The following is a 15,848-nucleotide window of genomic DNA, read 5'->3' on the forward strand; positions in this document are numbered from 1 at the left end:
TAAACACTGTTTTTCAGCCGCGGCCGCGCTTCATTATCGAAATGTATAGTTTGTTTAAAGCAGCCATACAATCAGTCAGCGCAGTCGTCCCTTCATAGTAAAAAGCGACATTTTGTGTCTGCCGGTTTTGTTTACCTGCGGGAGTTCATTGGCATTTTCCCACACGTGAATTCTGACCAATCGATCAGCAGTTTAGGAAATTTGTTCAACAACATCTGGCCAATGAGAGATGTGGATTTTGTCAGATGACTGCATTTTGGTTCGTTTCAACTGGTTCGGACCAAAGCCAGCAGTGTGGTGTGAAAACGACCCAAAGACGGCAGAAAATGCAACAATGTATCATTTACTACCCTTGGTGCGGACCAAATGAAGCGAACTACAGATGTGAAAGCACCCTAAGTCCTCATTTCATCACTTCAGTCATTATACACAAAAATGTTGAACTAGTTGTGAAAATCTGTCAAGCTAATTTTATAAAACAATTTAAATCTTTATTTTCCTGAAAATGATTGAGACCGTGTTTCACTCACATTGTCGAATCCTCCCAGCTTATGCACCAGCCTGTAGAGCTTGAACAGATTCAGATTCTTGTAGCCCAGCACCGGCCGCTTGTTGATGGGGGTTCCTGAGCAGAAGAGTCAAGAAGATAGTTTAAAGTGGGTTTAAGGTGTAAGTGAAATCTAAATTTACAGAAAGTTCAAATTAAAAAGTTTTCAAATGTAAAAAAAAAAAAAAAAAAAGTTAAATAAAAAAAAATAATCATACATAATAATAATCCAATATTTGTTCCTTTTTATGTGATGGCATAGCTATACAATTAGGTCCATTTAACTGTTCTGACTGGCAAGTGAGACATAGGCAGGGGCGGACTGGCCATCTGGCAGAGCGGGTAGTTTCCGGCTGGGCTGACAATTTTTTTGTGCCGATCTATCCCTGTCTATTGTATCTAGTTACCTATCTGTCTATATAAATATACTTTTTATTTTAACTTTTCATCTGCACCAAGGCCCACGGCAACTTCCTCTCACACTGTTTTATTAACCAGCAACTCTTTATTATACAAATTATATACAGTTGAAACCAGAAGTTTAGATACACTCTAAAAAAGCAACATAACCATTTTCAAAAATGTCTGATGGTAAATCATACTAAACATTTACTATTTTAAGTTCGTTAGGATTACCCAAATCATTTACATTTGCTAAATTCCAGAATAATGAGAGAATTTTCTTTCTTTTTTTTTTTTGAGAGTTTTTATTAATTTCTAGACAGTCAAAAGTTTACACACATTTCCTTAGTATTTTTTATCTTTGCTTTTAAACTTTAGCTTTGGTTAAATGTTTTGGGTATCCTTCCACAAGCTTCTCACAATAGTTTGCAGGAAATTTGGCCCGTTCCTCTTGACAGAATTGGTGTAACCGAGTCAGATTTGTTGGCTGTCTTGCTCGGACAAGCTTTTTCAACTCTGCCCACAAATTTTCTATAGGATTGAGATCAGGGCTTTGTGATGGCCACTCCAAAAAAAAACCTGTTGTCCTTAAAGCACATGTTCCCTAATTTGGCAGTATGCTGAGGGTCATGGTCTGTTTGGAAGACTTATATGTAGCCAAGTTTTAATGTCCTGGCTGATGTGTTGAGATGTTGCTTCAGTATTTCTACATAATGTTCTTTCTTCATGATGCCATCTATGCTGTGAAGTGGACCAGTCCCTCCTGCAGCAAAACAGCCCCACAACATACTTGACAGTTGGGATGGTGTTCCTAGGCTTGTAAGCTTTCCCCTTTGTCCTCCAAATGTAACACTGCTCATTATGGCCAAACAGTTCAATCTCAGCTCCATCAGAGCACAGGACATGTCTCCAGAAATGAGTCTTCTCCCCAGTGTAATTCAGCTAATTGTAATCTGGCTTTGTTGTTGATTCTGGCTTGTTGATTTTCCCATGTTGTCACACAAGGCAGCAGTGTGTTTGAGGTTTTCCTGTAATACTATTCTAAAGTTGTTCCTCACATTAACTCAAATGTTGTCAATTAGCCAATCAGAAACTTCCAAAACCTCGACATCATCATCTGAGCTTTTCAGAGTCAGAATAATCTTACAGTATGGAAACTTGACTTTCAAGAAAAGTTAGAACAATTCCTCAAAAAAATCTCTCTCATTATTCTGCTATTAAGCAGAACAGAAACAAATGTGATAATCCGAACTTTCCTAAATAGAAAACGTTTAGTCACATTAACATCTGACTTTTTTAATGGTTGTGTGCCTTTTATACAGTGTATGTAAACTTCTGGTTTCAACTGTAAATAAAATGTAAATAACAGTGTTCACCTCTGTCCTCCATGAATTTGTAAAGCTGTTGTAGGAAGTTGTCCTTCTCTTCTGGGAACGGCTCCACTTCCTCCTGCGAACAGCAAACACAAACAGAGAGCGGCGTGTCATTCAGAAGAGCTTTTTTTTTAATGGTATGAAGCAATGTTAGAAAAGAAAAAAAGTTATTAAAAAGAATCTAACTAAACCAAAGTAATATAAAATCTAGAACTTTAAGATCACATGTTTGGTTTTGCATTTATTTGATTAATAATGCCGAAAAAGTTCAATGTATTTAGCATTTTAAAAACTTTATAATATTTTATTTTAAATATTTACAGTGGCTCAGTGGTTAGCACTGTCGCCTCACTGCAACAAGGTTTAAGCCTCTGCTGGGTCAGTTGGCGTGTCTATGTGGAGTTTGCATGTTCTCTCTGAGTTGGCGTGGGTTTCTCCCTGAGTTGGCGTGGGTTTCCTTCGGGTTTCCCCCACAGTCCAAACACATGCGCTATAGGGCAATTGATTAACTAAATTGTCCGTAGTGTATGAGTGTGAATGAGTGTGTATGGATGTTTCCCAGTACTGGGTTGTGGCTGCAAGAGCATCCGCGGTGTAAAACATATGCTGAAATAGTTGGTGTTGCGTTTTACAGCTCTGGCTAGCAGTGGCGCCCCCAGAAAATTTTCTTAGGGGTGGCCAGAAGAGGCCACACCAACTCTTGGGGTGGCACACAAAAAATTATGTATTCAGTGTTATATTCTGTGTGAATTCAGTGTTATACAGTGTTATATATATATATATATATATATATATATATATATATATATATATATATATATATATATATATATATATAAATATATATATATATGTATATATATATAAATATATATATATATGTATATATATATATATATATATATATATATTTTTTTTTTTTTTTTTATTTATTTATTTTATTCTGGTAAATAAGATAATGTGGTTTTAATTCATTTAATTAATTACTCTTGAAATATATCAATTTATTCCTTGAAATAATTCAGCAAGCACATGTGCAAACCAAATGAAAATCAATATTTAGTAAAAAAAAAAAAAAAGACTATTCACATATATAACTTTTCAGCTAGTTTTCACATACTTTTATTGTACAGCAAACAGTATATGCCGTGTTTAAAATGAATGAAGATTAATGAGTAAATTAATAAAACAAAAACAAACTGAACAAAAGGCATTACACACACACACACACACACACCATACAGACACTAATAATATCATTTATCCATATCCTTTTTTGAGCCACAATATTACTAATGCAGCTTCATCTATTGAAAGCTGCATTACCCCCCAACCACCCTTAAATTGTTAGATTTGTTATTCAATAAATATAACAATTCAACTATATTTATTATAAATTAATACAATTATACTTAATATTATACAATTATTATTATGAATAAATAACAGAAATCAATGCTAAATGTTACTGGAAAACAATGTAACAACTGGATTGACATGCCTAAATCACTAAATAAATCCTTTGCTTGATTATTAATTATGACAATTTTAAAGAATACAATAAACAAGTTTTATAGAATTATCAGTGGTCTTAGACCCAACACATGGCCGAGAATTAATGTAATAAAGTCTTAGCTCCCTGACTCTTTATCCCTGCTTTCTGCTTTATAGCCATGCTTACTGAAAGTGACATCATCGTCATATTATATAAACTTTAGTATTGGCGACTTGCAAAACTCCCTGATTACCGACACCTCTGCACAAAAGGCTGTTACTTAAGTTTCACGGAGCATGAGCGGCGCACATTTTACAGGCGTGCATGCAAAAAAAAACGGGATTCACACAGGAGTCCATGAGGCGCACTGGAATTGTTTTCTGCGCGCATGCGTCAGTTTGCTTTCACCAGCGTTGAACCAGCGCTGAGGGAGAGGCAGTGAATCAGCTACACATACACTGTACGTCAGTGGTACCAACAATAATTTAGTGCATTTTATTTATTTATTTATTGAAATATTTGGAATTTACATAAGTACATTTAAATTAATAATATGAACAGCCAATTCATACTGGGGTGGCCACAGGGGTGGCCAGAGTGTACCCAGGGGTGGCCGTGGCCATGATTTTCTTCTCTGATGCGGATGATTCTGAAATCAGGCACACACACGTCAGATCTGACAGAGTTTTAAAGCAGCCCTGAGATTTATTTCAAACTAACAGCCTCTGTGAAGAGTTAAAGCTGTCATCACACACACACACACACACACACACACACACACACACACACACACACACACACACACACACACATACACACATACACACACACAAAAGCTTCATCTGTCAGTCGTTTAGGAAAAACACGCCGCTTAAACTCCAGAGGTGATATTTTGTAGGCGGTAATTTAAAGTAATCAAGCGGCTGATGACAGGAGCTTCTGCTGCTAAAGCAACTCTGCATCATTCAATTTCCTTTGGCTTAGTCCCTTATTTATCAAGGGTCGCCACAGCGAAATAAACCGCCAACTATTCCAGCATATGTTTTATGCAGCTGCAACCCAGTACTGGGAAACACCCATACACACTCATTCTCTCTTATACACACACACACACACACACACACACACACACACACACACTTGTACACTACATTTAATTTCATTCATTCATATATTTTCTTTCGGCTTAGTCCCTTTATTCATCAGGGTTCGCCACGATGGAGTGCACCGCCAACTATTCCAGCATATGTTTTATGCAGCGGATGCACTTCCAGCCACAACCCAGCACTGGGAAACACCCATACACACAAATTCTCTCTCTCACACACACACACACACACACACACACACACACTCATACCCTACAAAAAATTTTGTTGATTCAATTCACTTACAGCGCATGTGTTTGGACCGTGGGGGGAACCGGAGCACCCAGTGTGGTCATTTGATCACGATTGCTGTCATATGTTCATGAATGCTGTGGTCATGTGACCATGAATGCTGTGACCATAAATGTGATCATGTGATCTGATTGTGGTCATGTGATTTCATTGTGGTCTCAGTGTAATTTAGCAAGTTGTAATGTGATCCTGATTGTGAACCACAGCAGCAGTCGGCAATTCATAAGATTAGCAGAGTGCAGGTAGGGGCGGAGTTGAAAACGGGGCCATCAGGTCAGACACTTCGGCAAATAATATGGTCATGTGATCATAATTGTGGTCATGTGATGATGATGAACGCTGTGTTTACCTCTTCCTCTTCACTGCTGGCCTCTTCCTCCTGTTCCTCCTCCTCTTCCTCCTCCTCATCTTCACTGCTGGAGCTTTCATCCTTCACCTCCGTCCTCCACGTGTTCGGCACCGCACCGTTACGCTGAAACTCCCATGCTGCATCTAATGCTGACAAACACACAAACAGCAACAATTACACTCGTAACCTCTGTAAATGTATCGCGTTCCTTTCTCAATTGTGAGAAATCCTTCTCCAATCTTAAAGAGCCCCTATTATGGGTTTTTGAAAATGACCTTCATGCAGTGTGTATCACAGCACTGAGGCAATGAAAACATCCAGCTGAGGTTTAAATCGAAAAGTGCAGCATGTTTCAAACTATTGACTCTTTAGCAAAGAAATTTGACTCAAGGTCGAAAAAATGAATCAAGTTGGGTTCGGAACTTTTGATTTGGTACATCACCAAATATGTACTTCCTGTTATGGTAAAATATGAACACACTTTCACTTCAGACACTAGAAGAGGCGCGGGGGATCACAGGACTGATCATGACTGAAGATGAAGATCACTGACAGATGGAGATTCGGCTGCGGGGAATAAAGGGTTAAAGTTCATTTTCACAACAACACCACAGTATAGCCAATCATCTGCTGTGTTTTCCTGTCATTTTTCAGATGACTAATACAATAACCTGCGCTGCAACGCGGGACTCACCGGCCATTTGCTATTGGAAGGAGCAGCAGAGACTATGGGCAGGGCAGGAGCAAGCTGAACTGCCGCTCTAGGCAAAGGACGGTCACGTCCCTCTTAACCCCAACCCTCTCTATTCTGCCGCCCTAGACGCGGATATAACTGAGGGCGCGGGTGGTGAGGGTAGTGTCGGGGACGCCGCACTTTCTATTCTGCCGCCCTAGACGCGGATATAACTGAGGGCGCGGGTGGTGAGGGCAGTGTCGGGGACGCCGCACTTTCTATTCTGCCGCCCTAGACTCGGATATAACTGAGTGCGCGGGTGGTGAGGGTAGTGTCGGGGACGCGGCCCTCTCTATTCTGCCGCCCTAGACGCGGATATAACTGAGGGCGCGGGTGGTGAGGGTAGTGTCGGGGACGCCGCACTTTCTATTCTGCCGCCCTAGACTCGGATCTAACTGAGTGCGCGGGTGGTGAGGGTAGTGTCGGGGACGCCGCACTTTCTATTCTGCCGCCCTAGACTCGGATATAACTGAGTGCGCAGGTGGTGAGAGTAGTATCGGGGACGCGGCCCTCTCTATTCTGCCGCCCTAGACGCGGATATAACTGAGGGCGCGGGTGGTGAGGGTTGTGTCTGGGACGCCGCCCTCTCTATTCTGCCGCCCTAGACGCGGATATAACTGAGGGCGCGGGTGAAGAGGATATAACTGAGGGCGCGGGTGGTGAGGGTAGAGTCGGGAATGCCACCCTCTCTATTCCGCCGCCCTAGACGCGGATATAACTGAGGGCGCGGGTGAAGAGGGTAGTGTCGGTGACGCCGCCCTCTTTATTCTGCCGCACTAGACGTGGATATAACTGAGGGCGCGGGTGAAGAGGGTAGTGTCGGTGACGCCGCCCTCTCTATTCTGCCGCCCTAGACGCGGTTATAACTGAGGGCGCGGGTGGTGAGGGTAGTTTCGGGGACGCCGCCCTCTCTATTAAGCCGCCCTAGACGCGGTTATAACTGAGGGCGCAGTTGGTGAGGGTAGTGTCGCGGACGCCGCCCTCTCTATTCTGCAGCCCTAGGTGGCCGCCTAGGTCGCCTCTATGGACGCGCCGGCCCTGACTATGGGACTATCAGACTTTGAAAGGGACTTTGTCAGTAACTGTTACAGTTTAAATGGACCAGTTTCTTCTTCCTCTGGATCAGAACATGTAAGTGTAAATAAAATTGATGTCTCATTTTGCAAAATATGTGTTTAATTGTGTGTTATAAGTTGTAATCGCCCCTTGCGTCTTGTAATCACGTATCGGTTATAGATCAGTGCTTGTACTGTATCTCTCTGGTTAAATCTGTATGGGGCTGTTTACATATCACATCCAAAACTATGTGAAAAACGTGACGCGTGCTTCTGCCTTTACCGATTTTTAATTGCGTTTCTCAACTGGCGATCCTCTGTTGTTTGCCTGTGCATCAGCTGTTCCTCACATGCGCGATCAGTTTTCGAAATAGATCAGCTTTTGCCATTGTGTGGATTAATACTGAATGTGTCGTTGTTATCACTGGGGGTTAGGTTTAAGAGTTGAGTATTTGCCGGTGTTTAACTGCACTGCTTTAATGCATTCCTGCATTGGGATCTCACATACTTTGTGCAACTTCATACTGCGAGGCCACAGTGCTAACCACTGAGCCTCATTGCTGCCCCAAATTTTAAATATAAAAATTTTCATGATGTCTGAGAGTATTGCGACACATGTTTTTTTTTATTATTTTTGAAGCTGCAAACATTTGCAATAAGCAAATAGTATTATTTCTATGTATATAATTAACTTTTGTATGTGCATATTGATATGTGTATATATGTAATGATATATGTTGTCATATATAATTAAAAATCCTGTTAAATTATTGTTCTATATTGTGAAAAAATAATCTAAATAAAAATAAAAATTATACATAAAATATGAAATGCCATTAGTTAAAATAAATATATGAAACAAAATTAAAATAGTATAAAAATAATGTTTAGTTTTATGTAATAATAAAGACATGTCCTCTTACCTGGTTTGAGTCCTGCATCTGCTTTGGGAGCTTTATCTTCATCCAACTCTCGAATATCTTTCCGTAAAACTGTATAACTGTAGGACATAACACAACACGGTATGCATTAAATCATACCATCTGAAATAACCAATAATAAACAACAACAAACAAAAACAAACAAGTCATGATCATAATTGAACATCCTGAATCTGCACTTTGACTTGAAAAATGTTAATAATTTTTGTTAGTTTACTTATATTATACATTAGTTAATTCTTTAAAAATAATTGTGTGCTTGAAAATATTGTGTTTACAGTGATATTTCAAGCACTTATTATAAACAAAATCACAAACAAATCAGCACCATAATAATAAAAACTAAACGTGGCAAACATGATCACAAAATATGCAATCAAACAGGCTATTCCTCAGACATAGCCACGTCAATAAGTACTATAGTAATTTACAGCCAATGCTATAGAGTTTTTTAAGCATTAGAATTAATTATACAACTGCTAAGGTAAAACAAAATATAAACAAATAACCCTACACTGTAGTTTTTCAACCATATAGTATAATATACTACAATACACCGCTGTTTACTGCTGCAAAAAATAAGTTTTACTACAGTATTTATTAGTTCAACAGTATACAGTATTAATAGTACACTACAGTTTACTATAGCATTCATTAACAAAGAGTACCATAATATATAAAGTACAATACACTTTACTATAGTATGGCTCAAAAACACTATAGTATTTTGTCATCACCTAATGAATTGGACTCTTGTAATTCATTAATAAATGTATACTTACTGGAGCTGCTGATATTGAGAGGATTATTGGGTTATCATTACTTGTATTTGTTCATGAATATTTATAAACGTGCATGGGCCAGTGATGTCATTACAATCTCAAAACAGACACTAGAGGGAGCAGTGAAGATGTGCTTTTACAACAGAGCACAGAAAGCGGGCTCTACAGCTCAACTGTGCAATTCACAACACCTTACATACTCATATTAGTTATCTTTTTTTAGAAGACATGAATGCTTTTATAAAGGTAGGAAGCATACAGTAAAATAAAAGTTTATTTTGTTCTTTTGAACGTGAAGTTGTCATGAAATAAGGATGCATTAAATTGAATAAAATAAAATTAAAACGTTTTTTTAAATGCCATGAAATAAAGGATGCGTTAAATTGCATTAAATAAAATTGTATTTGTTATTTTAAATAATTTTAAATTTAAAAGTGTTAAGAAATAAAATGCATCAACCAGGGAATTATGAAACAGCACAATTGCTTTCAAGATCATCATCAAATCATCATATTAGAGTAATTTCTGAAGGATTTTGTGACACTGAAGACTGGAGTAATGATGCTGAATATTCAGCCTTAAAACAGGAAAAAATTCCACTCAACCAAACAGCCAACCAAAACTCTTCAGCAACCGAACAGCCAATCAAAACTCTTCAGCAACCGAACAGCTAATCAGAACACTCCAGCAACCAAACAGTCAATCAAAACTCTTCAGCAACCGAACAGCCAATCAAAACTCTTCAGAAATAAAACTACCAAAACACTCCAGTAGCCAAACAACCAATCAAAACACTTCAGCAACCAAACAACCAATTATAACACTTCAGCAATCAAACAACCAATTAGAACACTCCAGCAACCAAACAACCAAAACACTTCAATAGCCAAAGAACCAATTAAAACACTCCAGCAACCCTAACACCCAATGAAATGATTCAGCAACCAAGCGCAAAACTCTTCAGCAACCAAACAACGAATCAAAACACTTTAGTAACTAAATAACCAATGAAATGCTTCTGCAACCAAACACCCAATCAAAACTCTCCAGCAACCAAACAGCCAATCAGAACACTCCAGCAACCAAACCAAAACACGTCAATAGCCAAAGAACCAATTAAAACACTCCAGCAACTCTAGCACCCAATGAAATGCTTCAGCAACCAAGCACCCAATCAAAACTTTTCAGCAACCAAACAACGAATCAAAACACTTTAGTAACCAAACAACCAATTAGAAGACTTTAGCAACCAAACACCCAATGAAATGCTTCAGCAACCAAACAACCAATCAAAACTCTTCAGCAACCAAACACCCAATCAAAACTCTTTAGCAGCAAACAGCCAATCAAAGCTCTTCCGCAACCAAACAACAAAATCAGAACACGTTAGCAATCAAACAACCAATTAGAACACTCAAGCAACCAAACCAAAACACTTCAATAGCCAAAGAACCTATTAAAACACTCCAGCAACCCTAACGCCCAATGAAATGCTTCAGCAACCAAGCACCCAATAAAAACTTGTCAGCAACCAAACAACGAATCAAAACACTTTAGTAACCAAACAACCAATCAGAAGACTTTAGAAACCAAACACCCAATGAAATGCTTCAGCAACCAAACAACCAACCAGAAGATTACAGCAACCAAACCACCAATCAAAACTCTTCAGGAACCAAACAACTAATCAGATAACTTTAGCAACCAAACCAATCACAAGATTTCAGCAACCAAACCACCAATCAAAACTCTTCAGCAACCAAACAGCCAATCAGAGAACTTCAGCAACCAAACAGCCAATCAGAAAACTTCAGCAACCAAACAGCCAATCAGAAAACTTCAGCAACCAAACAGCCAATCAGAAAACTTCAGTAACCAAATAGCCAATCAGAGAACTTTAGCAACCAAACAGCCAACCAAAACATTTTAGCAATCAAACAAATATCTCCATAAGCAGCCATTTCTCAGCACATCGCTTCAATAACACCAATTCTGCCATTCCTCCTGCAGCACCGGCTGGATAAATTGGTTTGCGGAGGTTAATCCGAGACAGACATTTAGCTATAATAATCTCCAACAGAAATATCATGGGCTACTCCAATAAAAGATCTCCAGCAGTGACGTCTTTGCTCATTTCCAGCATTTCTGACACATTTAAAGCATAGTTCATCAAATCACAGCTATAAACAGACACAATGCTGAGAAACTGACGCTTCTCAGAGCTTGACTTTTCCTGCAGCGCCGGAGCTAAAAGTAGAAGCAGCGCCTGAAATAACTCCATCTGAAAGTTACTTACAATTTTCCGTCTTTGAAGGAGCGAACGAAAACGTTGTCTTTCTTCAGAGTCACATCTTCATGACAGTCTGGAGAGATGACCTTTAAAAATGAACACAAGCAGAGGACAGACGAGCACGTCACTGAGAGTTTACCACAGAAAACAGCATTTCACATCCTTTTTACTCTCTCAGAGCACTCTCACATTTTTTGTAACTGCCAAACTAATAAAAAATTACACTTGACAGAAATGAGAACTACTTGTAAAAATATTAGTGAGTCGGTGCCAATAGCCTAGTGGTTAAGTGCGGCGACATATAGCACCACGGTGCTCACGCCGACCTGAGTTCAATTCCCGGCTTAAGGTCCTTTGCTAACCCTTCCCCTTTCTAAGGACAATATTATTAGCCCCTTTAAGCTATATTTTTCTCGATAGTCTACAGAACAAACCATCGATAACTTGTCTAATTACCCTAACCTGCCTAGTTAACCTAATTAACCTAGTTAAGCCTTTAAATGTCACTTTAAGCTGTATAGAAGTGTCTTGAAGAATATCTAGTCCAATATTATTTACTGTCATCATGAAAAAGATTTAAAAAATCAGTTTTTAGAGATGAGTTATTAAAACTATTATATTTAGAAATGTGTTAAAATAATCTGCTCTCCATTAAACAGAAACTAGGGAAAAAATAAACGGGGGTGCTAATAATTCAGGGGGGCTAATAATTCTGACTTTAACTATATATATATATATATATATATATATATATATATATATATATATATATATATATATATATATATATATATAATTTTAATTGTACAAATTTACTAATATATTTTTTTACAGTATTTTTTTTTACAAATTTATAATATTACTATCAAATATTATAGAGTATAATATAAAAGTGTTTTTTATTACATATATTTTATTGTAATCTTTATCTAGTTAAACTTTTTTTTTATATCCTGAATAATTATTTTACCTGAGAGAAACAAAAGGAAATAAAAACAATGAAAAATGGCAAAACCACAGTCAAATTTGACCACTTTAACCACACCAGTTAAAAGTGACTGCAGAGTGTTTTCTGTGTGTGTGTGTGTGTGTGTGTGTGTGTGTGTGTGTGTGTGTGTGTGTGTGTGTGTGTGTGTGTGTGAGACTCACCAGTGCAGGATACCATGTGCTTTTCTTCTTGTCATTAGTGAGGACTCCCTCCACACACACCACTTTTCCATAAAGCTCTTCATTCTGTTGCTGATCTCCTTCCTCTTCCTCACTAGACGATGAAGACGACTCCTCTTCTTGACTGTGGATGGAGAGATTATTTGTTAATGCGGATGAACAACACACGGCGAAAGGTGTTCGATTCATAACAGTGACCCACACAATAAGTTGGTGGTTCATTCTGTTGTGGCGACCCCTGATAAATAAGGGACTAAGCCGAAGGAAAATATGACTTATTTTGGTGTCAAGATTTTTTTAGGTGAAATAATTATTTTTTTTTAATTATATTATTCGCATGAAAGATTTTTTCTTTCAATAGTTCACTAACTCTGCCAAATCATAGTATTATTATAAATTTTTAGATTTTACAGATGTATATGGAAAACTTGTAGACCACTAGAAAATGCTCAGCTCCTCTGAATTACACACATTAAATAAATAAATAGAAACTTTTATTTTGGATGCAATTAATTAATAAAGAATGTGTTGTTCATTGTTTGTTCATGTCAGTAAATATATTAAAGAACTTCATCTAATACAATCTTATTGTAAACCATTATATATATATATATATATATATATATATATATATATATATATATATATATATATATATATATATATATATATATATATATATATATATATATAAAGAATAAAAAATTAAATAAATAAATAAATAAATATATATATATATATATATATATATATATATATATATATATATATATATATATATATATATATATATATATATATATATATATATATATATATACATATATATATATATACACATATATATATATATACACATATATATATATATATATATATATATATATATATATATATATATATATATATATATATATATATATATATATATATCAGAGATGGGGGACTCAAGTCACATGACTTGACTCAAGTCAGACTTAAGTCACAAAATTTAGGATTTGAGACTTGCTTGACAAATATCCAAAAAAGACTCAAGTTGACTTGGACTTGACTGTCATGACTTGAGACTTGACTTGGACTTGTTAAATGACTCGAAAAAAAAAACTTGTTTTTTTTTAAATACACAACTTTTTGTTATATATTACGCATTTTAAAACAAAACAAAACCAAAAGTTATGCATGCACAGTATTAAAAGCTCATCGGTTCTCAGATCGGTCCGAAAGAATCAGTTGAATTTGCTGGACTGGATCATTCAGTTCATCAACAAAAACACTTTAAATGATTCATTAGATTAATTTAAACGATTCATTTGAACGATTCATTTGAACAGTTCATTTGCTATTCGACCACCAGATAATGCGGTGATGAAAAATGAAAGGCGCTCCGCCAAAGATTATAGATTACAAACAATATTTAACTAAACCAAACATCCGCATTTGCTGTATATTTTATTAATTTGATGATGTCATTTGGCTAATACATAGGCTATTTTAAATTCATATCTAAAATGCTTGAACTTGAAAGAGAGAGAAGCAAATTTGACCTGTCAGCGGTGCACATGGCTCCTGAATACAGTAGGTAAGAGAAAGTGGATTTCTTTTTTTTAACAGTTTTTTCCCCCATAGCACCGGTCTTTTCATGAGCTGTGTTAAATGTTACATATAGCTGCCACTTGCACGGTTGACAGCATTGTGAGGATTAAATGAAGGATTATACAGCACCTCTCACGCTTAATATGTGTAGATTCAGTGGCAAACGCTGTTACCTGCAAACCCTGTCCCACAGACTTTACAGTGAATGGCTTTAGTCACTTTCATAGCGGACTTGAAACACTGGAAGTCTTTTATCCTCTCTTGGAAAAGTGTAAATGGTGGATTAACATTCAGCACATGATCACTAATAAGATGTGCCATTATTAGTAACTGTAGGTGGTTTCTAAAACAAAGTCTGTCAGTGTTATTGTCATTCTCTCATCTTCACGCAGTTTTGGCTCCTGTCATCTGAAGGCACTGACTGAGTGACTGACAGCTGATATTAACTAATCCATTCACATTCAGTTCTAGAGCAGTGGGCCAATAAGAAAAGCACAAAGGCGGGGCAAGCATTGCAGGCTTTTCTACTTCAGAAAGTTTTCATAACGTTTCATAATGTTTTAATCTGTTTCTGCGTTTGACGTTTTTAGGTGCAAAGATGCATTCTGCATCTTCTAAATTTGCGTACGCTGTGAGGATTTTGCATTGAAAACAGGTCACAAGGCAACAATGTATGCACTCGCACAAATGCTTCCAAATATATTTGAAGGTCGCATAGATAAAAATTTGGGCGCATATGCAACCAAAATGATCAAGCCCGAGCATCTTTACTTGTTTTTATTTCCTCATAATAATAATAATAAAATAAGGAAGTTATCATCAATCACAATACAAATCAGAGCGAACTCCAAACAAACTCTCGTCTCCTCCACCAGCTGTGGGAAAAGCCATTATAATGACACAGATCACTCTGCCTCATGCCAGAGTCCCGCGAAAAAATAGTGATTGACAGGTGGTCATTTGTGTGTAACTTTATTTACTTATAGTTTTGTTATGGGTTTGTGATTGGTTCGTTCTGTTTCCTGGGGTCCGTTCTTCGTACCTCGCTTAAATGATCTAAGATGATTTGGCAGATTCTGGATCTTTTAATCTTGATAACTGATCTCTCGCTAATTTGGTTCTTCAAACAAGTTCGTGAATCAGATTAGAATGTCTGGATAAACTGATCTGAGATCGCTGTGTGTGTTGTGAAGGACAGATCTATCGATCCTCGAAATCATGATCAGCAATGCAACGATTGGCTGACGGCACAGCAGCGTAATGACATCATCTGATTAATATTCAATTATCCATGTGAGCAAAATTACATCAAATTAGCAGTAAACGGCTTGTTAAATATGACACGCAAGAACTTTCCACATTTGTTGTGAGCTGCAGGCTTTACACTTTCATGTGTCAAGAGTATTCATCATGTATTTCAATGTATATCAGTGTATTTAGTTCCACATTTAGAAAAGATTTTCTTTATTATAGTAGCCGTTTTTTAATTGGTGTAATGAATAACTGGATGTTTACAAAAGCATTTTGATATTGGTAAAGGCGTCTGCAACTTTCGTGAAGCATCAAATCACCGTCATATTAACTATCAAAACATGTTTACGACTGCATTAATGTATTATTTTTTTTTTTATGTTGTACATTTCTATTATCATACACAAATTGTACTAAAGCCATCTAAAAAGTTCATATCAATAAGTTTTCTCTTTGCACCACGAGGTGGC

General features: G+C 37.0%; 1 protein-coding gene across 18 annotated transcripts in view; it reads right to left on the reverse strand.

The window, feature by feature from the left end:
• Positions 1-15,848, reverse strand: part of arid4b (AT-rich interaction domain 4B) — a 138,234-nt gene that overhangs the window by 51,597 nt on the left and 70,789 nt on the right. For all 18 annotated transcript variants that reach the window (XR_015506418.1, XR_015506417.1, XR_015506414.1 and 15 more), the window contains exons 8-13: positions 12,517-12,658; positions 11,374-11,453; positions 8,278-8,354; positions 5,567-5,715; positions 2,326-2,398; positions 531-625 (exon numbers count right to left, since the gene is read on the reverse strand). Coding sequence is in view for 10 of the 18 variants with exons in the window: in XM_087279807.1 (XP_087135933.1) it covers positions 531-625; positions 2,326-2,398; positions 5,567-5,715; positions 8,278-8,354; positions 11,374-11,453; positions 12,517-12,658 (616 nt within the window). In the remaining 8 variants the exon portion in view is untranslated. The remainder of the gene's footprint in view (positions 1-530; positions 626-2,325; positions 2,399-5,566; positions 5,716-8,277; positions 8,355-11,373; positions 11,454-12,516; positions 12,659-15,848) is intronic.

Source organism: Danio rerio, chromosome 13 (genome assembly GCF_052040795.2).
Source record: "Danio rerio strain M-AB ecotype USA chromosome 13, GRCz13ab, whole genome shotgun sequence".
Classification (NCBI taxonomy): domain Eukaryota; kingdom Metazoa; phylum Chordata; class Actinopteri; order Cypriniformes; family Danionidae; genus Danio; species Danio rerio.